The 25,077-nt window shown below is 30.9% G+C and overlaps 2 protein-coding genes across 2 annotated transcripts; both read left to right on the top strand.

The window, feature by feature from the left end:
• Positions 1–13,234: 13,234 nt before the first annotated feature.
• On the top strand, positions 13,235–19,493 carry LOC108773635 (sodium/potassium-transporting ATPase subunit alpha). Its single transcript, XM_018539501.1, has 9 exons — positions 13,235–13,501; positions 14,065–14,377; positions 14,822–14,950; positions 15,241–15,647; positions 16,097–16,366; positions 17,275–17,589; positions 17,753–18,176; positions 18,396–18,684; positions 18,923–19,493. Exons 1-9 carry the CDS (start codon positions 13,235–13,237, stop codon positions 19,491–19,493), a joined length of 2,985 nt encoding a protein of 994 aa, XP_018395003.1.
• A 1,238-nt stretch (positions 19,494–20,731) lies between these two features.
• Cpap3-b (cuticular protein analogous to peritrophins 3-B) lies at positions 20,732–23,762 on the top strand. Its single transcript, XM_018539504.1, has 4 exons — positions 20,732–20,980; positions 22,249–22,554; positions 22,767–23,163; positions 23,551–23,762. The coding sequence occupies exons 1-4, from the start codon at positions 20,944–20,946 to the stop codon at positions 23,669–23,671; spliced, it is 861 nt and encodes a 286-aa protein (XP_018395006.1). The 5' UTR covers positions 20,732–20,943; the 3' UTR covers positions 23,672–23,762.
• The last annotated feature ends 1,315 nt before the right edge of the window (positions 23,763–25,077 follow it).

Below are 25,077 nucleotides of genomic sequence, written 5' to 3'. Positions count from 1 at the left end.
GTTGTAGTTTTTGCTACCAAAAAGGAACGTATATAAATGGAATGCGATATCCTTTTGAAAATATAAGTTCAGAAATAAGAACTGACGAATCCCATATGCGAGACGTTCAAGAATTCTCTATAAGTGGTTCATTAATTAGATCACGAGGCGTGAAAGGCCAATCAGTATTTAATTCACTTTCCCATTTTAATATGGTGTGGGGCTTCCCCTTTGATTATATGCATACCATACTTCTAGGTACAGTGAAACACTTGTGGGAATTGTGGGTTAAAATACCGGAGGTAGGATTGTCGAGACAAATTAAAAAAGAGATTGATAAAAGATTGTTACAGATCCAACCGCCTTATGACTTGCACAAATTACCTCATACAATTTTAAACTATACTAATTATAAAGCGAAAGATTGGAGGTCATGGCATTTATATTACTGTATACCAGTATGCTTAGGTTATGTTTCGCAGAAGTACATTCGTCATTACGCCTTACTTGTTAAATGTACATTTATTTTATCAAAAACAGAAATCACACAAAATGAACTCGATGAATGCGAAAAAATAATTATGATATTTGTAGCAGTATTCGAAATGTTATACGGAAAGGAAATGATGCGATTTAACGTACATATGTTACTCCATGCCGTAAAATCTGTAAGAATGTCGGGACCTTTGTGGGCAACATCCACATTTCCTTTCGAAAACAATATTTATTTTTTGAAACGTCTTATTAACGGACCGAAAGGTATCGAACAGCAAATAGCGAAAAAATCATTGCAAATTTTATCGTATATTATAAAAATAGATAACTCATCTGCACCGAATAATGTAAAAGATTATAGCAAACAATTGTTTTCGAAAGGTCGATTCGTTAAAAGTGCTATCACAATTGATGAAGTGACATTGTTCAATAAAAAAAAAAGTTTTTTATTGAACAATGATACAGTAACGCATCAAAGTTTTGGAAAATGTCTATATAAAAAACAGGTATATGAAACCAAACATTATAGTCGATTTAAGAAATGGAATAATTCTGTTATTCAATTAAAATGTAAAAAAATAGTTCAAATAAGCGATATAATTATCAAGCACAATAAGTGTCATTTTGCAGTCACAGTCTTAACTGTCGAAGAATTAGTGTTATATCAACTTGAAGAAAACGCAGATAATATCATGGATAAATTTATAGGTGACATTGAAATGCCACATATATGGAAAGTATATTTCATGGATGATGCTGAACGCTTACTCGTTCCTATTGACGATATATTATGTAAAATGGTACTTATTGATTTAGGTGAAGAAAAATTTGTATGTAACATGCCAAACGTGATCGAAATTGATTAATATTTTGCATATATCGTATTATATAACACGCAAAACATTAAAAAATGTTTCAAATATTTGTTTATAATTATAAAATAATTCTTCATCTTTTATAAAATAATCTTATAATATTCATAAGTATGATTACCTTCCGCAAAATTAAAAATAATTTTTTATTACATTTTCATTATAAATAAATGTCGAAAAATATGTTTGTATTATTTTTAATATCATAATTCCTTACATATCATAATTCCTTTCATGTAAATGAGAATATAAAGTGTACATTAATATACTATATTCACTTATGCATTAAATTTTAAAACATACCTACTCTGAAAATACTGTATTGATATTTTAAAAAGCAATTTCATATGTATTATTTTTTAATTCATAACAAATCTCTGTGCATTGTTAAAGTAAAAATGTATAACTTTCTACCTGTGTCATAAATGAAAATGGATTCATGATTCGCGAAATTTTTTTTGTTGAAAAGAATAAAACCTTTTCAATCACTTATTATAGGTCCATCCCTGAATTCGAAGTTCTCGAATCTGTTCTGGATTGAAAGAATAGCAATTATGTCATTTTAATCCTATGTTATGGATTAAAATGAATTGCATGGCTTATTTTTCCGCAAAACTTTTTTTTAATTAAAAGGAATACAAATTCTATAGATTCAATACCGCGTCATAGATTAAAATGGATTGCGTGACATATTTTTGCGTAAAACTTTTTTTTGATTGAAAAGAATACAAATTCTATAAATTCAATACCGCGTCATAGATTATAAAATGGATTGCGTGACATATTTTTGCGTAAAATTTTTTTTCGATTGAAAGGAATACAAATTCTATAGATTCAATACCGCGTCATAGATTAAAATGGATTGCGTGACACATTTTTGTGTAAAACTTTTTTTCGATTGAAAGGAATAGGAATCTCATAGTTTCAATTCCAAGTCATGGATTAAAATAGATTCAAACACTGAATGGATTGAAATGGATTCAAAAAATCAAGAATTTGAATTCAGAAATAATCAAATGAATCTATTTCAATCTTTTTCCGGATACTGATATATACTTATAAAATTTCCCAAAAGGTGGAACAACCGACCCTAAATTGGATTAAAAAATGCATTCGTTACAAAAAAAATTTTATTACAGGAAAATGTATGCATACGTAAATTTCATGGACTCATCAGGACAGTCAGGATCCGGTAATCGAGCTTTAAAGATTGTGTTATCGTCAAGTATCAAGCGATTTGACTCAAAGAATTTTGATCGTAAAAAACTGTACAAAATTATGAATCCTTTGACGAAGGAAGTAATGGACGGACATGTTCTTTTTGTCAATGGTAAGTTCGCAAAAATTTTTTGTCTATTAAGCTGATTCTACAATGAGCCTGTAGTCAGAAGTCTTAATTGGTGAAGTTGGCCAATCAGTGTTATGGGCCTTCTACAATAAGCCATTATCTAAGTTTCAAGTATTAAATCATAAGAAATTGACCAATCATAATCAAATATGAGAAGAATAATCGACTGTGAGTGGTCAATTTCTTATGACTTAATATACTTGAAACTTAGATAATGGCTTATTATAGAAATCCCATTAGTCGTACAAGTTTTGGTTACTGGTCAACTTTACCGATAAGACTTAGGACTCTGGCTACTTTTACACCATGCATTTAGGGCCTATACAATAGATGTCATTGTTTATCCTGTAGATTAAACAAAGATCTATCGTATTGATCATGGACTAAGCGCACGGTGTAAACATAGCCACTGACTACCGACTCATTGTAGAATCAGCATTACAGTATAAAAAAATTGATATAGAAAAGTACCATATAGTAAAATAAACTGAAATACATGTATAATTTAATCCACTTTAATTCATCTGAGTATATTTTTGAACACATACGACATACTGAAAAATATTGCAAAATTGTACGTTTTTTGTATAGATTCATTAGAAGATCTTAAGAAAAATATCAAGATGAAACGAGTGAGTATTCCTCCTTCAAAACATCTCATTTCGGCAACAGAAACTTCTGTCACTGATAGTGATTGTGATGTACCAGCAATAACTGAAAATGTAAGAGATCTTTCAGTGTTTTTTTGTGTTTTTCATTTATGGGCTTTTTAAATAATTATTGATTAATTTAAATAAAACTAAGATAAATAATGAGCATATACCACTACACTGGATCTTTTTTGTGAGAAATTATCTTTAATATAATTCAATTACGTAAACATTTCGGTCCTAAATGTAACTATCTTCAGTATGCAGTTTTAAATCTACAATTATCTAATCGTTGATATCAAAAAGTTATAAATATATAAATTACTTTAACGTCAATTGTGTACATAATTTAATGATTGTCGAAGATGCAAACTTAGATGTATATGTATTTACAATATGATTAATTCCGTTACAGTTTTTTTGGTTGTTCTTATTCTTATCTTGCATCTTGTATACGATGATTGAATTTTTTTGGTTTGTGTTCTTTCTTTTAATATCCAGTTTCCTGACTAATGCCTGTTTCCATCAATACAGATTAACTTTAATCTCGGTTTAACTTACTGTTAATCTTTTTCTAATTTTTAGAATTAGAAAAAGATGAAAAGCGAATTGAACCGAGATTAAAATTAATTTGCATTGGTGGAAATAGGCATAAATCCTGTTGATTTACATCGTTTAGCTAACCGCTTGTTTGAACAGAGAATTAATGTTGTCTTAAAAATCATGCTTTTTGTTTTAAAATCAAGATTGTAATGTTATAATCTTTACTTTAAAACAAGAAGCACGATTTTTAAGACAACATTAATTCTCTGTTCAAACAAGCGGTTAGCTAAATGGTGTAAATCAACAGGATTTAGTCAGGTAACTGGATCCTAAAAGAAAGAACACAAACCAAAAAAATTTAATCATCGTATACAAGATACAAGATAAGAATAAGAACAACCAAAAAAACTGTAACGGAATTAATCACATTGTAAATACATATACATCTAAGTTCACATTTTCGACAATCATTAAATTATGTACACAATTGACGTTAAAGTAATTTATATATTTATAACTTTTTTTGAGATATCAACGATTAGATAATTGTAGATTTAAAACTGCATATTGAAGATGGTCACATTTAGGATCGAAACGTTTATGTAATTGAATTATATTAAAGATAATTTTTCACAAAAAAGATCAGTGTAGTAGTATATGCTAATTATTTATCTTAGTTTTATTTTCAAACCACATATAATCAACCATTACATGATTAATGTAAACTTATTTTGGCTGATTGTTTGACTGATACTTTTATCTAATATTGTATAGCCAGAATATTCCTAACACATGATGCATATGCAGACGTCAATTAATGGTCATGTTCAGTAGACTCAACTGTTGCGGAGCGGATCCGTGAGCGCTCGCTGCTATTGGTATATTCTTTTAGATCATCCAATAGCAGCGAGCGCTCACAGATCCGCTCCGCAATAGTTGAGTGCTGAACGCGACCATTATAAAATAAATGCGTTCAATTTTCAGTATAACTCTGTATCAATTGCACAGAACCTGCACAAACGATTATTGAATTTATCCTCTAAAAGTAACCAGTTGCTCTTAAAAGAAACGAACGTCACAACCGAATTGTCTATTAAAAATTTACAGGTTTGTAAAATGTAATTGTAAAATATATCAATGGCTGTGTTCAGTATAGAGATATAACTGATCATGATTCCATTTATAACATTATTGCATCATAGAAAAACACGAGTATTAGACAAAAAAAATTTCATCTCTAAGAAGTTTTTTTATGAAGGAATGCCCATGTAGCAATTACGTTGTTATTTTATTTTTATATTGTTCAAAATACTACGTTTTAAATTAAAAACAAAAACAAACTTAAACTTGGCTACATAGAAGTCAACGCTGTAAGTGATGCGTAATGTTGTTGTAATAAATTTTACTAAAATGTGATGTAATGAGTTCCAACGACGTTTAATATTTCCAGTTAATATATGAATATATTGTTGTTAACAAATTCGGACGTTTCGGCTATCTATTTTAGCCATCTTTAGCAATCATTAATATAAAAAAAAAATTCGGTAAATATCAAGTTTATGGGAGCCCCCGCCAATGACCTTGACCTTGACATATGTTGTCAATTAGGTCATGACCCTGAGTAACCTCCAACAGGTTTCAGCCGTCGCTCGCCCTTCGTTAAAAAGTTATTAACAAAATAAGTTTGAAAAATAACGTATCATTTCTTATAATTATACATATTGCACGTGGGTTTCGACTTTCTACGTGAAGCAAGAGCTACCTCACACCACTGAATAGGTTTAACGTACGCTATGCATGTATGATATAAAGTACTATTCTACACCTTTCCCTGTTCAGAAACGTTGAACTTTCCAAGCGAAGTAACTTTCCTTATCCCCCTGTTTTCTACGATTGTACTGTTGCTATGATAGTACTGTCGGGGCAGACCTCTGTGACGGTGTGGGTGCGGGGGGGTGGCCGAAGGCCGCCCCCTTGCACCCACCCGTGTGTGTGTGTGTGTGTGTGTGTGTGTGTGTGTGTGTGTGTGTGTGTGTGTGTGTGTGTGTGTGTGTGTGTTCCATTCGTTATATAACGATTATGAGTCTATTACTTGATATTTTACACGCACGCACGCACGCACGCACGCACGGGCGGGTGTAAGTTGGCGGCCTTCGGCCACCCCCCCGCACCCACACCGTCACAGAGGTCTGCCCCGACAGTACTATCATAGCAACAGTACAATCATGGAAGTCGTACGCCCCTTTGTAAGAGATTGGGGGAGGGGAGGGGGTGAAAGTCGCTTCGCGTGGAAGGTCAAAACCTATGTAAAATAGTATTTAATACTGTATTGTATATAGCAGAAATGGGACGTTATTTTTGAAACTTTTTTGGTTAATATCTTTTTAACGGAGGGCGAGCGACGGCTAGTTATTAAGGCAAAGTTACTCAGGATCGTGACCTTGATAACATATGTCAAAGTCAAGGTCATTGGCGGGGGCTCCCCTAAACTTGATATTTACCAAAAATTCTTCTTGTGACCACATGGAAGCACAACTCTTAACCAATAAAGTTTCCAAGGTTATTTTGTGGTCCGCATTGATTTCAATCTCGCAACCAACAAGCTTGGAAACTTTATTGGCTAATAGGCCTTCTACAATATAAGCCATTACCTAAGTTTTAAGTATTAAGTCATAAGAAATTGACCACTCACAGTCGATTATTCTTCTCACATTTGATTGTGATTGGTAAATTTCTTACGATTTAACACTTAAAACTTAAGTAATGACTTATTGTAGAAGGCCCATAAGAGTTGTGCTTCCATGTGGTCACAAGAAGAATTTTTTTTATATCAATGGCTGAAGATGGCTAAAATAGATAGCCGAAACGTCCGGATTTGTTAACAACGGTGTATTCACATATCAACATGGAAATATTAAACGTCGTTGGAACTCATTACATCATATTTTTGTAAAATTTTTTACAACAACATTACGCATCACTTACAGCGTTGACTCCTATATAGCCAAGTTTAAGTTTGTTTTTGTTTTTAATTTGAATTCTAAGGAGTCGAATATTAATTATTATACTTATTACGTTTTAATATGGAGAAATATAAATTCAGTTTACAAGCTGTGTGTGCTACCCAATTAGCATACCATATTTAAGAAACATTTTTTAAATGTTTGTTCAATGTTTTTACAACTATTTTACATTAAATAAATATTTAAAAAATATTTTTTAAATATGGTATGCTGATTGGGTACAAACCTCGTTTTTTTTCATAATTCAATTTACAATATTAAATCTTTTTATGACCGTACAATTGATAAACAATAAACAAACAAGAAGAAGGAAGCCAATAACGGTCAAAGCTGGATCACAATGCTTGTTATAATTATGTGTGAATTTTATATACTGCGTATGTAGTCCCCGTAGAATTCGTGATATTACTGCGGTATAGTAAATATGTATGCGTCAATGCTAAAAAAACTTCAGCGTCGTGATTTATATGGGGGGACTACATACGCAGTATATAAAATTCACACATAATTATAATAAGCATTGTGATCCAGCTTTGACCGTTATTGGCTTCCTTCTTCTTGTTTGTTTATTGTTTATCAATTTACAATGTTATTATATAATAAATTGAATCGTGGAAAAGAATGAGTACATGTATATGTATAAACATTTATATGCGTTATGTATTTCTTTATACAGCTTATTGATAACACTTATGAGCAATACAAAGAACAGATTGCCAACCTAAAAAAAGTAAATTCCGCTCTTGAAAAACAAGTTATATATTTTAAAGAAAAATTCAACGGTGCCGAAAAAACTTGCCATTATGAGAAAGAAATAGCAAACGCCAAGCTAACAGAGATGAAAGAGCGAACCGAAAAAATGGACAGTGAGTTAAATGAGTTACGCTCTCTCAATATGAATTTACAAAATAGTGTAATCAACAAATTCAACAAAATAAAAGGTTCATAAGAATAATAACATATGTAACGATAATAAATATCTAATTTTAAACTAATGAACAAGGCTTAATATTAAATGCAAAAAATATGTAACAAAACTGAAACCACTATAAGCCAAAGCAGATATTGGTGCAACAATATATTCAATATCTGCGTTGGCTTATAACAGCTTTGGTTATACATTTTGTTATAGGGTAAGGTTGCCGAAATCGCACCACTTTTCATATAAAGGCTTATAACTCAGAAAGTAAGAAGGATATTCTCAATTTTTTTGCGGCGTAATAAACTGTAAGCTTTTCTCTTTCTTATGTAATTTTTTCAGATTTTTTATTATTATTATAATATTTTAAATAAAGATTTTTTACATACCTGTAAATAGTGCGATTTTGGAAACACGTTGCCTAAATCGCACCATAGGTTGTTTGATAAACAACAACAATGAAATAATTTCATGAGCGTTGCGGACGTTAAGTGAAATGCATCCATAATATATATTTACAATATATACTTTTACATAATAAAAAAAAAATAAAATGTGAAAAAATATAAGAAATGTAATTAATGATGGAAATGGAGGGGGGATAGAGAAAATAAATTAAAAACTAAACTTTTTGTATTGAAAAATTACATTTAAACGCAAATTCTTTTGAAATATAAGCACATGTGCACATGTGCATGTGCAATATGCGCGGTGCGATTTAAGCCATTATATTGTTATGTGGTGCGATTGAGGAAACAGTAGCACTTTGTAAAATTTTATTTATTTAATTTACAAACAACATTGTTAAAAAAAATTTAATTCAATTAATCTAATTCTAATAGTGTTTTAAACACGATAAATTGTAGAAAATTAGATTATTTAACTTATATTTTTTTACATTTTTGCTATGAAATATGTTGAAAAATAGCAACGCTATCACGATTTTTTTATTTACGTAAATAACAAGGCTTCTACTGCATTTCATGTCACAAATGTAACGCAGCAGCGTTGAAATATCTTATAGTTTGTAAATAATCCGTAAGAAAATGTGTAAATAAAATAACTGATTTTTTAGACGAGGTAGTGTGATTTAGAAGCCGGTGCGATATCGGCAACCTTACCCTATAATTTTTACCTCATTTGCCTGAAAATGACAAAACATTATTGAATTCGTGTTATTTTAACAGATTCGAAAGAAATTCTGCATATGATAGGAAATAAAGAGCTACCAGTCGGATATTTTCACAAAGAAAACAAGCAGGTATAAAAACCCCGCACGCATGCACGTATACTCGCAGGTATATACATATATCATGCAAGTTAATATTTTTATATTTTAGATTCATTTAGGCAAGAATATCTGGATTCAAAGTGAGAGCTATGCTCTCGTTGTTAACTCTAACACGCCAAGCATTTTTGTTGGAGACATGTTAATCATTTTATTTTCTATGAGGACTCTCCTACATAGTACACTAACAGGGAAACAGAGTAATAGAAAAAAAAGAAAATCCGATCCACAAACCAAATTGGATGGAGAGAAAATATTGGCTCTAAAAAGTAGGTATATCAAATTATTTATTACGAAAAATATTTTCTTAGTCTGGATTCGAACCCGGATCTCCTTGTAACAGAATCCTGGCTGAGATAATATTTTTCTCAATAAATTATTTAATTTCTTAATTAGTTATTAAGCTTTAATAATTAATTAAGCTTTGTAAGATACTTTTTTGTACATAATATTAAATATGTAAATAATATGAAATTGTTTATTAATTCAATTTGTGATATTACAACCTCATTAGCTTCAGTTTATGCGGAGTCTACAATAGAAGTCGTAGCAGTCGTAGAGGATCTTAAGTCGTAGGAAATTAACCAATCACATTCAAATATGAAAAGAATACTCGATTATGATTGATCAATTTTCTGCGACTTAAGACCCTATACGACCACTACGACTTCTATTGTAGACCCCGCATTAGGACTGTGTTTCAAGATCGATAAATCGCCGCAGAATTAACTTGAACTGAAAATTGTATAAATTCAAGAAATATTGAGAGCTTTTCAACAAGCGACACAACAATCATTCCATCCTCGTTTCAAAATTCACCATGTCACATCATGTCATCTGTGTCTCTTATTAGAAAACTCCCATTATTAGGCACGAAGCATCGCCTTGATCGAATACAACATCTGTCATTCATACGTATACCATGTCATTCATACGTATAACACACACACACGCATACACACACACACACACACACACACGCACGCACGCACGCACGCACGCACGCACGCACGCACGCACGCACGCACGCACGCACGCACACGTACACACACACATGTATACATATATATCTCAGCAAACAAGCTTATTTTTTTATCATTTTACTGACAAACTCTGACTTCTTTAACATTATTTATATACTATTAAAATACTTTAAATTAATACATTTATTTAGGAATATTTCGATATTGGCTTGAAGTAGAAAGGAACATGAGTGAAGAAAACGTCGAAAATGAGTTAGATAAAATGAAAATATACATACGAAAGAAGATTGCAGCACTTAAAGGTTTGTATTATTATGTATTATGTACTTATTTTGAACATTAATTGATTAATGTTGTACTTATTCAATACTGTGTTTCAAATTTGCAGAAAATAAGCAGCCAGCAACAAAACATAAGAAAAAAAAACACGTATGTGCAAAGCAGAAAAAAGTTCCAAAAGATAGTAATAAAGAAAACATTGAGAACAATGAACAAGTCTATGAGGACATTTTGAATGGTGATGAAGATTCCGAAAATACTGAAGACGAAGACGTCCAAAGCAACGAGAACGCCGAAGATAAAAGTATGGAAGACGAAGAGAAAGCCGAAAATGTCGATGTCATGGAAAAGCATGTTCTTCTGAATGACGATCAAGTGATTATCGAAATTGTGAATGCAACGTTGGAGCAGGAAAACGATGACGATGATAGTATTAACGGTAATAACAATGACAAGTATCCTTGGTGAAAAAAATTTCACTGAAATTATTCCACATTTTGGAACGTTTCAACGAAATTGCTGAATATTTGCTGAAATTTTACTGAAAGTAAACTTTTCAGTCAATGTACTGAAAAATCGCTGAAATTGAACTGAAACTTAGCTGAAACTTCGAAAGTTTTTCTGAAATTTTGTTAAAAATAAATTTTTTTAGCTAAAAATTACTGAAATTAAATTGAAATTTCGCTGAAAAGTGTTCCAAAACGTAGAATAACTTCAGCGAATTTTTTTCACCAAGGATTGTTTCAGTAATCATATAAAAACCATATGAATAAACCATTTCATTTTTAGATACAGTCTCCATTTCTAAAAAAATTAAAACAAGCGATGTGATGGTTCACGAAGATGATATAGACATATCGACAGAAATGTAAAAGTATGCAGCTCCATCAAGTCTCGATATTGCGTATACTCAGGGATGCCACAAATCAGGGAAGTCAGGACAAGTCAGGGATTTAGTACACTTGTCAGAGAAATTGTAACATTTTTAGCTGTACATCGTCTGGCTTTACGCTTTACAGTCATCTTTCCTGACAACCTTTTTTTTTCTTTTTTTTTGGAAGTCCACTCCTGATGAAAAAATGTGCGTGTATGTACAATTGCTGGAAATAACAAGAAATATTGCAAAGTATGCATTATTCGAGGTCAGGAAAAATCTCAAATCTTTGTTAGTAAATCAGGGAAATATCAGGAAATTTTACGATTTCAAATTTGTTGCAACCCTAGCTGTATAATGTTCTTAATTATTTTCTTTATAAATTAGTGAAATTCCAATAAGCTTAAGAATACTGTTCTGTCTTTTATTTAAATATTTTGCTTTTTTATTTCCATATTCACACCAAATAATATTGGTGTTTTGTCTTTGAAATTATTTGCAGAATAATATTTTCTAGTTAGATATATATGAGATATTAAAATTGAAAATTAAATCAAGAATTTTTTCTTAGTAGACTAATGTTTTACCATTGCATCATTTAGCACAAACTTTATAATATTTAGTTGTATATGTACTTATATAATATTTTTTAATAATATATACTTCAGATTGATATGTGTATATATATATATATATATATGGTATATATGTATGTATATAGTGATATTAAGGGCGTACTTAAAAAATATGGCTTTCTTTTCTTTTAATGACAGAATTTTACGAAGAAGCATTGTCATTAGTTTACGACCTAACGGGTAAAGGTATATTTTTTGTTTTTTTAGAAGTCGATTTCTCAAAATAAAAATCTGCATGTATGTATAATTACTGGAAAGACTGAGGAACATTGCAAAGTATGAATTATTCTGGGTCAGGTAAAAATCTCAAAATTTCGTCAGTAAATCAGGGAAATGTCAGAGAATTTTACGATTGTAAATTTGTGGCAACCCTATATACTCTTTGTACATACAATATCATGATTCATTTTCAAATTTATTTTTTATTCTTTAACTTTTGTCTTTTTCGTTTGTATAAAATATTATGTAAACAAATTTAATAAAGAGATGTACAATGTTCGTGTGAAACATATTATATAAAAAAATTTAATAAAGCGATTTACAATTGAAAATTAGAAGAATAGAAGTATATTCTTATATGTCTCATTACAGATTAGCGAAGGTTTAGTAAACTACAATAGATTAAAAATTTTAATCCGTTAATTCATTCAAATGCGTAAAAAAAGTTTTTATTGGAAAATTAAAAAAACATTTTTTTTTAAACTACATTTTTTATTCTAAAATTTGGAACTGAACAGTATTAAAAACCGAAGTTATTTTGGGATTGAAAGGCATAGAAAATGTGCTTCATACAAATTCTATAAATAGTATAAATGAATAAAATGAATAATATAATAAATGGATTCTTTTCAATTCATCTTAATTTACTGGGATAATCATAGAAAAGGATTGATACAAAGATATTTAAATTAATCTGAATCCATGAAAATCACGATCTATTCGAATAAGATCCTGCGCATGAATAGAAAATGATTCAATTCCTTTCTATCCATATGAATAGAAAATGATTCAATTTTACTACATTCAATTCCTTTCTATCCATATACATGAATCAAGAATTTGTATTCAAATGAATTAAAATAGATTAAAAATTTTCAATCTATTTGAATCCTTTTTCGGATACTGGGGCCCCTTAACATGTTACAATCGATCTCAGAAAATGACAGCAAAGAACAAATCGATTATTAAAATTTTGTAATTTATTTGAATTAACTTCACGTATCCGTTGATGACACTTTTTTTTAGAAAGATGCGCATTTTAATTTTGACGATATACATATATTGTAAATTTTGAAAACATTACTTTTTTTTTAAAGTAATTTTACTTGTGCTTGTGTGTATAAGAAATGTGGCGATTTATGCGCAAAGCGCAACAGCAGCGCAATCGCGATTTAGACGCTCTTCGTCAAGATATCGATACGGATATGCATATTAAATCTGCGACAGATCTACTGCAAAGTTTACAAGTAGATTCTGACCGAGGTTTGTCGACAATCGTTGCGAGAAATCGCCTACGAGATCAGGGACCAAACACGCTAACTCCGCCGAAGAAGACTTTAGGAATTCAAAAAATCTTGCATCGATTCTGCGGAGGATTTTCTTCATTAATATGGGTAACAATTTATTGTGAACCTTCTTTATTTAGAGAACAATATTAAATTAAAGTATAAAAAGAGGAAAAGAAAAAAAAGAATGCATGTATCTTTTCTATAATACTTAGAGGCATGATATATTTTTTATTTAATTCTGAGATAAATAATAATTTATTTATTTATTTATTCTCTTTATCTTTTTGTAAGTTTATGTTTAAAAATGTAATAATATCTATTTATATAGAGAGAAAGATATAATATAAAATTTAACAAAGTTCCTAATAGCAAATAACTTTCAAAATTTCAATATTTTATATTAACATTTAACTATACTTATTTATTATTTCTAAAATCATATATTAATTCTAACAAATTATAAGATAATATTTATTTTTGTATTAAATGATGACATTGCTTCTTGTTATGTGTATATTAAATTGTTACAATTGCGTGTTGTTTGCATAAAAATTTAATGATTGAATAATAAGAAAAGCCATTTATTGATTATTGTTACAGATATGTTATCAAAAAGATTTTTTAAGGAAAGCTTTTAAGAAGTCCATCAAAATATATTTAATTTCCAGGTAGGTGCCATTTTATGCTTCGGTAACTATTTCTTGGAATTGAATACGTATGGTGAAGCTTCCGAGGATCATCTCTGGATCGGTTTAGTCCTGATTGTACTGATCGTGATCACTGGCGTGTTCAGTTATTATCAAGATTCCAAGAGTTCGCGCATCATGGAATCGTTCCAGCAGATGATACCGCAACGTGCCAAGGTTCTACGGGATAGCGAGAGAAAGGATTTGTTGGCGACCGAGCTAGTGGTCGGAGACATCGTCCTGCTGGAGACCGGTGACCAGGTGCCCGCTGACATTAGAATCCTGGAATGTCAAGGTGAAATGCGTCTTGCCCTCGTATTCCATACAGACTTCTCGTTGTCTTTAGACAGAAGAAATAAACCTATCTTTTTGCACAAATTCGCGTTTACGACTGACGAGCGACGATTTCTTGCATCGTTGTTTCTCATCGAAAGAAAGTAGAGAGAAGTAGATATTATTTGGAAAAAAACAAACATAAAAACATGGGATTATACCTCACTAAAGAGGACACAACCGGAAATACAAAACAAATTTTTTAACTTTTATCACCGAACCAGTTTTTTTTTTAATGATTAAATTAATATTAAATACTAATTAATAATTTTCTATCGTATTTCTAACTTGCATTGTAAATGCGTTAATTAAATTCAGTTACAGTTAACAAAATTTTAAAATATAATAAAAATTATCAATTTAATATTTAGAAGAAAGTATAATTTTGTCATTTTATAATAAAAAGGTTTAAAAGTCGATAATGCTTCGGTTACGGGTGAATCGATACCATTGATACGAACGGCGAACATTCCGCAAACCGGAAGTGTTATTCAAGCGAAGAACATGGTATTCTTTTCTACAAATGTTGTCGAAGGTACTCTGTTTAAAGAAAAAGAAATTATTTTACTATGATATAATCTAAAGAATTTCCTCATTTTTTTATAAGCACAAAAATATATTATACAAATTATAGCTTATTAATTTAAATTTTTAATAATTTTAGAACTTTATTATTTTTAATATATTTTACTTTATTTAAAAAAACGTATTAAATGACTATTAAATTCAGATCTGTTGAACAATTTTTATTCTATTAAAAATTTACTATCAAATTTGTCCTAATCAACATTACTGCCACATGAAACATAATTACTTAATTCTTAGGCAGCGGAAAAGGCATTGTAGTGGCCTGTGGCGATCATACGGTAATGGGCAGAGTGGCCAAGTTAACTTCGAGATTACCGACCCGACCTACGCCTCTCTCCAGAGAGATGCATCGCTTTATGAAACTGGTCTCATGCTGGGCCATCTTTCTGGGTATTTCGTTCTTTACCATGTCCATAGCGATGGGCCATGATTGGATCGATTCAGTGTTGTTTCTAATCGGTATCATCGTGGCGAACGTGCCGGAGGGCATCGTTGCGACGATGACGGTCAGCCTGACCTTGACCGCCAAAAGGATGGCCAGTAAGAATTGCTTAGTGAAGAATCTCGAAGCTATCGAGACTTTGGGATGCACTGCCGTTATCTGCAGCGACAAGACTGGCACTCTTACGCAAAATAAAATGACTGTACGATTTATTTCTCCTCTTTTGTACAAATCTGTTCTAAAAGGATAGTATCTGTAGATTTATTCATTTAGTTTCTTCCATTTTTTATATCTTCTCACATTTTTTTATTATTCTGTTATGAACGTGCACGGATATAACTGTAACATTTTTAATACATAATTATAATTATAATTAACTTTATTCTATGATTGTATGTTACATTCATTTTGAAATATTATATTTACTTTATGATAATTATACTTATAGCAGAGTATATATTTTTATTAACTCTTATGTGTGTTTTACCTATTATACGTCTCTGGTATATTCTTTTTGCAATGAATAGAATTGCGCAGCACTATCTTTTATGTAAAATACAAACGGTGTTTTACCTTAACAACATCAATCATTTAACATTCTCACTTCGAATATACGATCAAGTTCCTGCCATCGCAATTGTGCAATTTTAGGTGCGACACGTGTGGTATAACGGTCAATTGCGCGAGGTGATGTCGTCAGACACGTGGAGGAAATATGTCAACGATCCGGGTTTCGAAAATCTGGCCAGAATAGCGAGTCTCTGTAATCGTGCCGAATGGACACCGATGCTCAAGGACAAACCACTTCCACCGTTAAATAAAAGAAAGATCCTAGGAGATGCCTCAGATGCGGCTTTACTAAGGTGTATGGAAGTCCTTGTGAAGGGAGGAGCTGATTCCTTCAGAAAGGATTATGTTAGAGTAAATAAGTCTAATTAAATTTTTTAATTACAAAATTGAGTAAAAGAATTATATTTAAATTTAATACGCCAGTCGTAAATTTAATCCACTAAAAAATTACCTTCAAATTTTTGGTTTACTTCAATTTTTAATTTTTAATCTTACTTGACAGTAAATTATATACAGGGTGGACCAAAAGTTCGTTTACATTTCAAATGATGATTTAAAAGAAACTAGTTATGTGAGATAAAAACTGTTAATTTATTATTAAAGTACACAAATAGGGATTTTATTTTTTAAAAATTACATCATTCATATATGATCCTTGACTATTTTGACACTGCTGCAACCTGGAGCGGAAATTTTCAATGACGGCCTCACAAGTGTTTCGTGAAATGTTTTGCATTTCCTCTCGAATATTTTCCTTTAATTCCTTCAGGGACACTGGGTTGCTGTTGAAAACTTTACTTTTAAGGTATCCCTAAAGAAAGAAGTTCTTTGGGGATACCTTAAAAGTAAAGTTTTCAACAGCAACCCAGTGTCCCTGAAGGAATTAAAGGAAAATATTCGAGAGGAAATGCAAAACATTTCACGAAACACTTGTGAGGCCGTCATTGAAAATTTCCGCTCCAGGTTGCAGCAGTGTCAAAATAGTCAAGGATCATATATGAATGATGTAATTTTTAAAAAATAAAATCCCTATTTGTGTACTTTAATAATAAATTAACAGTTTTTATCTCACATAACTAGTTTCTTTTAAATCATCATTTGAAATGTAAACGAACTTTTGGTCCACCCTGTATTTAAATATGTTTTAATATAAAGTTTTATCCAAATTTAAAAAAATAGTAAAATTAATGTGCATAATTAAGATAAAAATAAAGTTTATTATTATCATAACTATAATTACTATGATCTTGGATCTTTAGATATTGGAGATTCCTTTTAATTCGACTGACAAATTTCAAGCAAACATACATTTCTTTCGCGACAAGTATCTCGTATGCTTCAAGGGCGCTCCAGAACGTGTTCTCGAACGTTGTTCGACAGTAGCATTCGATAATGAGACTAAGGTTTTGAACGAAGAGACAAAATCAGCGTATACGGAATCTTGTTATATTCTAGCGAACAATGGAGAACGCGTTCTCGGCTTTGCCGATCTCGAACTTTCGACCAAGGCTTTCCCCGTGGGTTATCGCTTCGAGGCCGATCCTCCAAATTTCCCTCTTGAAAACTTAAGATTGGTATTTCCGTAATATTTAATTTTTCTCTACAAGTATTTAAATAAATTAGTATTATATATATATATATGTATATACTTAAATTTTTTTAATTCAGTTCTCGAATTTTAAGTTTTTATTATCGACAGTTACTTTCTAAATAGAATTTATTATTTTTTGTTAATAGATCGGTCTAATAGCCATGATGGATCCACCACGACCAACTGTTCCTGATGCTGTGTACAATTGTCGTTGCGCTGGTATCAAAGTCATCATGGTGACTGGTGATCATCCTGACACCGCTAAAGCGATTGCTAAGTATGTTGGCATCATTACCGACCACGATGATCGTAATAATGCCAACAGCAATGCCAGGAAACAAGACATTGTGGTGACTGGTACCCAGCTACGAGATTTGTTGCCGGAACAACTGGACCAACTGATTAGGCAACATCAGGAAATCGTGTTCGCCAGGACATCACCGGTGCAAAAATTGCAGATCGTTGAAAGCTGCCAGCGGTTGCATCTGATTACCGCGGTTACCGGCGACGGTGTCAATGACTCGCCGGCCCTCAAGAAAGCCGACATCGGTATCGCAATGGGCATTACAGGTGATCTACCTATACTCTTTTATGAAAATATTTTCATAGAAAAAATATGAATATATCAACGGCAAAATTAAAAAAAAAAAATCTAAGTATCCCTGTTGTATTTAAGATAAAATATTGTAGAAAATTTAAATTCTCTCACGTACTCTCTTACTTATTTATTTTTAATTTGAATGAACAATTACTGCCACGATGATTTTTAACTGTGATTGTGATTATCAGGATCCGATGTGAGCAAGCAAGTAGCAGACTTAATACTGCTAGATGACAATTTCGCCACGATAGTGACAGGCATTGAGGAAGGTCGGCGAATATTCGACAATCTCAAGTCAAGCATCGCGTATACTTTGGCGAGCAACGTGCCGGAAATAACGCCTTTTTTAGCATTTATTGTTCTCGGGATTCCTCTGCCGGTCGGTGTAATTTGTATACTATGCATCGATCTGGGAACAGACATGTGGCCAGCAGTTTCTTTGGCTTACGAGAAGTCCGAATCGGATATAATGTTGAGGTGTTAAATATGCAAAGTATTCCTTATAACACACAAAAAAAGTTATATCATAAAGAAATATTTGGCTCAATGTCAAAAATTAGCAGTTTAATTCAAGTAGAGAATAAATTTCTATTTGCTCATTCGATTCAATTTGGCTAAATTTTAGTTATCCAAAATTTAGTTCTAAGTCTGATTATACAAATTTAAAATAGAATATTAGATAAGCTAGTAAAAAATATTTAAATATTTATTTCAGGAAGCCCAGAATACCTCAAAGCGATCATCTGGTCAGCCGAAAACTAATCTTCATGGCATACGGTCAGATCGGTGTAATTGAAGCGTGCGCGGGTTTCTTCACATACTTCGTGGTGATGGCAGAACATGGTTTCTTGCCGAAACGACTTCTAGGTCTAAGATCAATGTGGGATAGTTCGGTAGTGAACGATCTGGAAGACAGTTTTGGACAGGAATGGACTTATCAACAGCGCAAGGTCCTTGAGTATACTTGCCACACTGCTTTCTTTGTTAGCATCGTGATTGCTCAAGTGGCAGATGCAATGGTCTGTAAAACTCGCCGCAACTCATTATTGCACCAGGGTATGGGTAACTGGGCCCTGAATCTGGGCCTGCTCCTTGAAATCGTCTTGGCTTGTGTAGTTTGCTACGCGCCCTATATGGATCGCATCCTGAAAACGTATCCCTTAAAGCCAGAATGGTGGTTACTCGGTCTGCCGTATGCTATAATGATATTAATTTACGAGGAGATGAGAAAGTGGTGGATTAGAAGACATCCAGGAGGCTGGTGGGATAAAGAAACTTCATACTAAAAATACTAGGTGAGATCGATGAAAAGACGTTTTATAATCCACATAAAGATTAAAAAATCTAGTGTTATGATTAATTTGATCTTGTTAAAAAAGTTTCAGAAAATTAAATTTAAAGTTAAGATCTTGGAAAAATTAAACAAAATTGATTAAAGATATATCAATTCTTTTAAATTGAAGTTTGGAAACATTTTAGCTAGGTTTATATTTGAACCTAATAATTAAGAGATCTACTTATTGAAGGATGAGAAAAATATACGTTCACATTACATTTCTAAACATTGCACCAAGCTGCAAAAAAAAAAACTAGTTTCGTAAATAGCAACCTTTAACGCGGGTTTATCGTGACTTCTTGAAATCATACAACAAGCAATACTTTACCTTTCTAAATAAACTACAACAAATACGTCATAAATTATATACAAAACAATTGAATAAACTGCATTATTAAGATGTAAACATAAGAAAATATTTAAATATTTCTCTATATTTCTATTTAGCAATAATTCAAAATACAAACATTAACTTGATACATATTTTATTGTTATGTACATTTTATATATTTAAAAAATTATTTTATAAATTATTATTAATATCACTATTTAATAAATTATTTGTTATCACGATTTAAGTTTAACAAAGAAAGAGTATTAATTAACACATTACATATTATAATTTTTTATTTGAATAATGTACTATTTAAAAAAATTTTTTTAATTAATTTACATATATTCTTGATGCAACTTTTAACATAAAACAGTAATTATCATTGAATAATCAGTATTATCATGCCTCGTCATTTTTACGGAGTAGATACGTAAAGACGAGCAGCTTTCGGTCCATCTTATGTGTCTTGCATAATGAAATACTTGGATAATTACATTTACTTCATGTCCATTTTTTATTAAGAAGAAGTCAATACCTTTTTTATGCATTTGGCGTATATTTTTTCTTTTTTTAAAAAGTTAATATTTTAAAATGATTTTGACGTAACACATTGTTAATTTATTGTTATTTATAAATACATAAAAGTTATAATAATAAATATGTATATTGATAAATGTTTATCAATATATTTTCAATAAAAACAATGACAGTTTTATGTATAATTTCAATATAATTTGCATGCTAATATACGTAATTTTCTAATGTACAGTTTTATATGCAATTCCATACAAACAAAAAAATTCATGCATCTGAAAATCATATTAATTAGTGCGTGTCATTGTACTTATGTGTGCATGTAGATGATTGTCGGTTTTCCCCCCATAGACTTCGTGATCACCAAGTGTTGTAACCCTGGATGAAGTGGGGGCCGCATATAAGACCTCGACGTTCGAAGGGGCCCAGTAGTCTCTAGTCACCAATACGACCACGTTATTACGACTGGATCATTGTACATAGTGACGTCACTCTTTTCCTCTCTTTCTCAATCGGCGTCTTTCTCATCAGGATGAAGACGAAGATCCTTCTTCTCCTCATATGCCTCGGTGAGCTCTTTATGATATTATCAGTTTAAGAAACTAATTGACTAACATGAGATCCAAAATACATCTAAATTTTCCAATATCCTTTTAAAATTTCTTTTTCTCACGTAAAAATGTTATTATAAAATCGTAAAACAAAATATTTTTTGCAATGTGTAACTAAATTCACTTTGTTCATTTATTATTTCAACCGCATAAAAAGTTTGCACTGTTAAAAAGTGAAAACTATAATATTTGCCATATGTGGAGCATATACGCTGATATCTATCAAATATAATATTGTACTCATAAATTTATTTTTATACTAACATAATTTCAATATATAATAAGATAAATGGAACAATTCAAGAAATACACAAATACTATTTTTTTAAATAATTTATAAAATGAATATAGAATTTATAATATATGTAGAAATATTATTGTAAAATTTAAAAAATAATATTTTTATTTATATTTCACATTATACATTTGTATTTTTATTTTATTCCCTGCTTTCTATGTTACTTATAATAGATAAATAAGTATAAAGTAATTTAAAGCTTTTAATTTAAGATATTATTGGAGGAAAAGTTCTAGAAAATTGATGCATCTGTCCAAAGTTGTACGCAGCTATTATTATCTATTTGTATTGGAATCGAAGTTTATACTAATAATGCATTTGAAAACTATTAGACTCAACCAATTAAGTGACATTTAAGTTCTGAGTGGTCGACCGAGTATACGTACGGCATCTCGGCCACTTTCTCACTTTCTTCGCTCGCGCTCGTGAGGTCGACCGGCATTTCTTCAGGGACGCAGACGACGTGCTGCCTTGAAAACATGCCGAGGGACCAGTCGACCCTCTTATCTTAACACGTTCACTCTTGTCTTCCTTCATTTTCTTTCTTGATTTTGCTTTGTTTTTTTTCTGCTTTGCTGAGCAGTTCGTGAACATAAGATGGTTCAAGCAAAATTTGAAAACTTCGTCTCATAAAAAGTTTAATTTAATGACAATAAGTCCGAAATTTCATATAATTCTTTCGTTATTTGATATTTTTGCCTCAAAAAGACTTGTTAATTATAATAAGAATTAAAATAAATAAACAAATACGTGATACATGAATTACTAGAATACGTTTTACGAGTCAGTACTAATAAAATAATGTTGGAAAATTATTAGAATTAAAAATTTAATAAAGAATTTAATTACAATTTGTTTTGTTCCTGTCAATATGTAATCTCTTATTTATATTATATTTTAATTAATATAAAAAAATTTTGTCATACAGAAGCTGTCACTGGTCTAACGAGGAAGCAAGAGGCCGCCGAGCAAAGCCGCCGGAAGGTGGCAACGACGCCGAAGAAACCAGAGTCAGAGGAAGAATACGAGGATGACGAAGAACTCCTGGACCAATGTCCTGAACCTAATGGATATTTTCCGGATGCAGAACAATGTGATAAATATTACGACTGTCGAGATAACAAAATAACGGAAAAATTATGCCCTGACGGACTCGTCTTCAACGATTTCAGCCCGCAGCACGAGAAATGCGATTTACCATTTGGTATCGATTGTACGAAGAGACTCAAGCTACGTAAGAAAACTCTCACTTAATCTTTTATAAATTATACACATTGATTCATAAAATGGATTAAGTTGTTTCGAAAGTATTATTTAAAAAATTTTAATATGTGCAACTTTTGAATGATATACTAGTTTTGTAAAATTTATTTTATACAATAACCTGCTTTATAATAAAAAAAGTTCTTTTTCATTTACTTCATTATGTATTTTTTTCTATAACAGAAAAACCACAACCATCACCACATTGTCCTCGCATGCACGGCTACTTCGCTCATGAGGACCCCAGGAATTGTAATACCTTCTACTACTGCGTGGAGGGCAAGTTTAACATGATTACTTGTCCGGAGGGCCTGGTCTTCTCCGAGAAAACCGGCATCTGCAACTGGCCGGATGAGGCACAGAAAAAGGGCTGCGGTTCCCGCGAACTCTTCAACTTCACCTGTCCGAAGGTCGATGAGTCGGTGGCTGCGACGCATCCCCGTTATCCCGATACTGAAGATTGTCAATACTTCTACGTGTGCGTCAACGGTGATATACCGAGGCGAAGCGGATGCAAACTCGGTCAGGCGTTCGACGAACGCACTGGAAAATGCGATTGGGCCAGGAAAATACCCGAATGGTACGAATTGTGTATAAGAAAATATATATTATAGATTTCAAGTATTTTAAATAAAAAGTACGTTTAAATAAAAAAATTAAATTAAAATCGAGAGAAGAACTTAATAAAATATATATTATATATTATAAAGATAAAAAACGTGAATAATGAAATTTAGATCTACAATTTAAATTATTACATATACATATATGTATATAACTTAAAAAACACAAAAAGAGATCCTTTTGTAGAAAGAAGAGAGAGAAAAAGTTTATATCTTGACTTACGTATTTCTTGCGTCAAATCTTTCAAAAAATTAAAATATTTTAATTAAACAATTGCGATGAACTTCATTTATAGTCTCATTTGTCATTAAATATATATCTGAAGCAAATAATTTAATTACAGCAAAGATTGGTATAAGGATCAGCTGACTGACAAAGAATTAGACGCCTTGGAGAATCCACCACCTAAACCTAAACCTGCCGGTGGACCAAGCAGAAGAAAGAGCAGTAGACCAACCGTATAAAGTCAAAATTTTAGATTAAGCATATAGGTTTTAAGTTTTTATTTTTAAAACACTCTCTCTTTATTGTATAATAAACTTATCTTTACTACAAACACACGCCTTTTAAAATATATTCCGTCGCAAGTCCTATCTTCGAAATAATTTACTTAGACAGATAATAAATTATAAATCTGTTTTAAACAACTTAGAAAAAACAAACTACTAATTCCAAAGAAAATTATTCAAAGTAATATATCTTTCCTAACAACAAACTATTTTTATATTTTTATTTAAAAGCATTATATTACATTATTATTATGTATTTAATTATTAACGTCTATGTATTAACGTTTTTGATTTTTTAATTTTGATAGTTTTATACTATTTTTGTTTCTCACAAAATCGCGAAAATTTCTTAAAATTATAAGAATCAAAACTCTTTCACAATAAAATCAGATTGCGTGTTAAATTTGCGTGAACGGTGAAAGTATCGTATCGATTGACGCATTCCTTGCATTTTATGCATGGAAAACATTTCTGAAATCCAGTTCTAACGTAATGCTTTCATAAGCTTGAAGATCGTGAGACGAAGATCATTTTACGTAAACCAAAGAGAGCAAACATGTTAAGACATCGATTAAGAACCTCATGAATGAAATAGCAAAAATCTCTACGAATCGTAATATTAAACAATATAATAAGCGATATAATATAATAATACGTTAGCGATCAATTAATGAATTAGAATTTATTTACTTAATAGAGATGATATTAACTTAAAATGATGTTATTATATATAGAGCTGTGTAAACGGATGAATAAACACTATGTACCAAATATTACAATTCTCACTTTCTCAAAGGAAAAACATCGGAAGACGTTGCTGAAGTGTAAGTGAGAGCGAAATGGAAAAAGCATTATCGTACATAACGAAAAAAACTTTAATTAATTAAACCTTATTTAAATAATTAAAATAAGTATATGTGTGTGTATTAATACTTTTAATTGGTGTAGTACCAACTCGATAAGAAATATATTATATTTCGTATTAATAATGAAGTAACTCTAATTTATTTTTTATTATATAATTGTGTATACTAATGAAAGAAAAAATAAAATATTATAAACAATTTAAATAGATTTAATTAATTAAATCTGCATAATTTGAAATATTTCATAGTTTTTAATATCGTATATTTTATTGCATAATACTCTCTCTCTCTCTCTCTTTCTCTCTCTTCATATAAAATATAAATTTTATGTCTTATAATATTTTACAAGATATGTTGACAAAAAATGCTCTTGTATAAAATTTTATCTTTTGTTAACAGAAATAAATTTTTAAAGTATTTTTTAGTTCCATAGTTGACGATATACAGATATCTCGAGTTTATTACTAGTACTAGTATTTTATAAAGTAAACAAAA

This window comes from Cyphomyrmex costatus, unplaced genomic scaffold, assembly GCF_001594065.2.
Source record: "Cyphomyrmex costatus isolate MS0001 unplaced genomic scaffold, Ccosl1.0 scaffold216, whole genome shotgun sequence".
In the NCBI taxonomy this organism is placed as follows: Eukaryota; Metazoa; Arthropoda; class Insecta; order Hymenoptera; family Formicidae; genus Cyphomyrmex; species Cyphomyrmex costatus.
The sequence above is the reverse complement of the archived record's forward strand: the minus strand, read 5'-3'. Positions and strand labels throughout refer to the sequence as shown.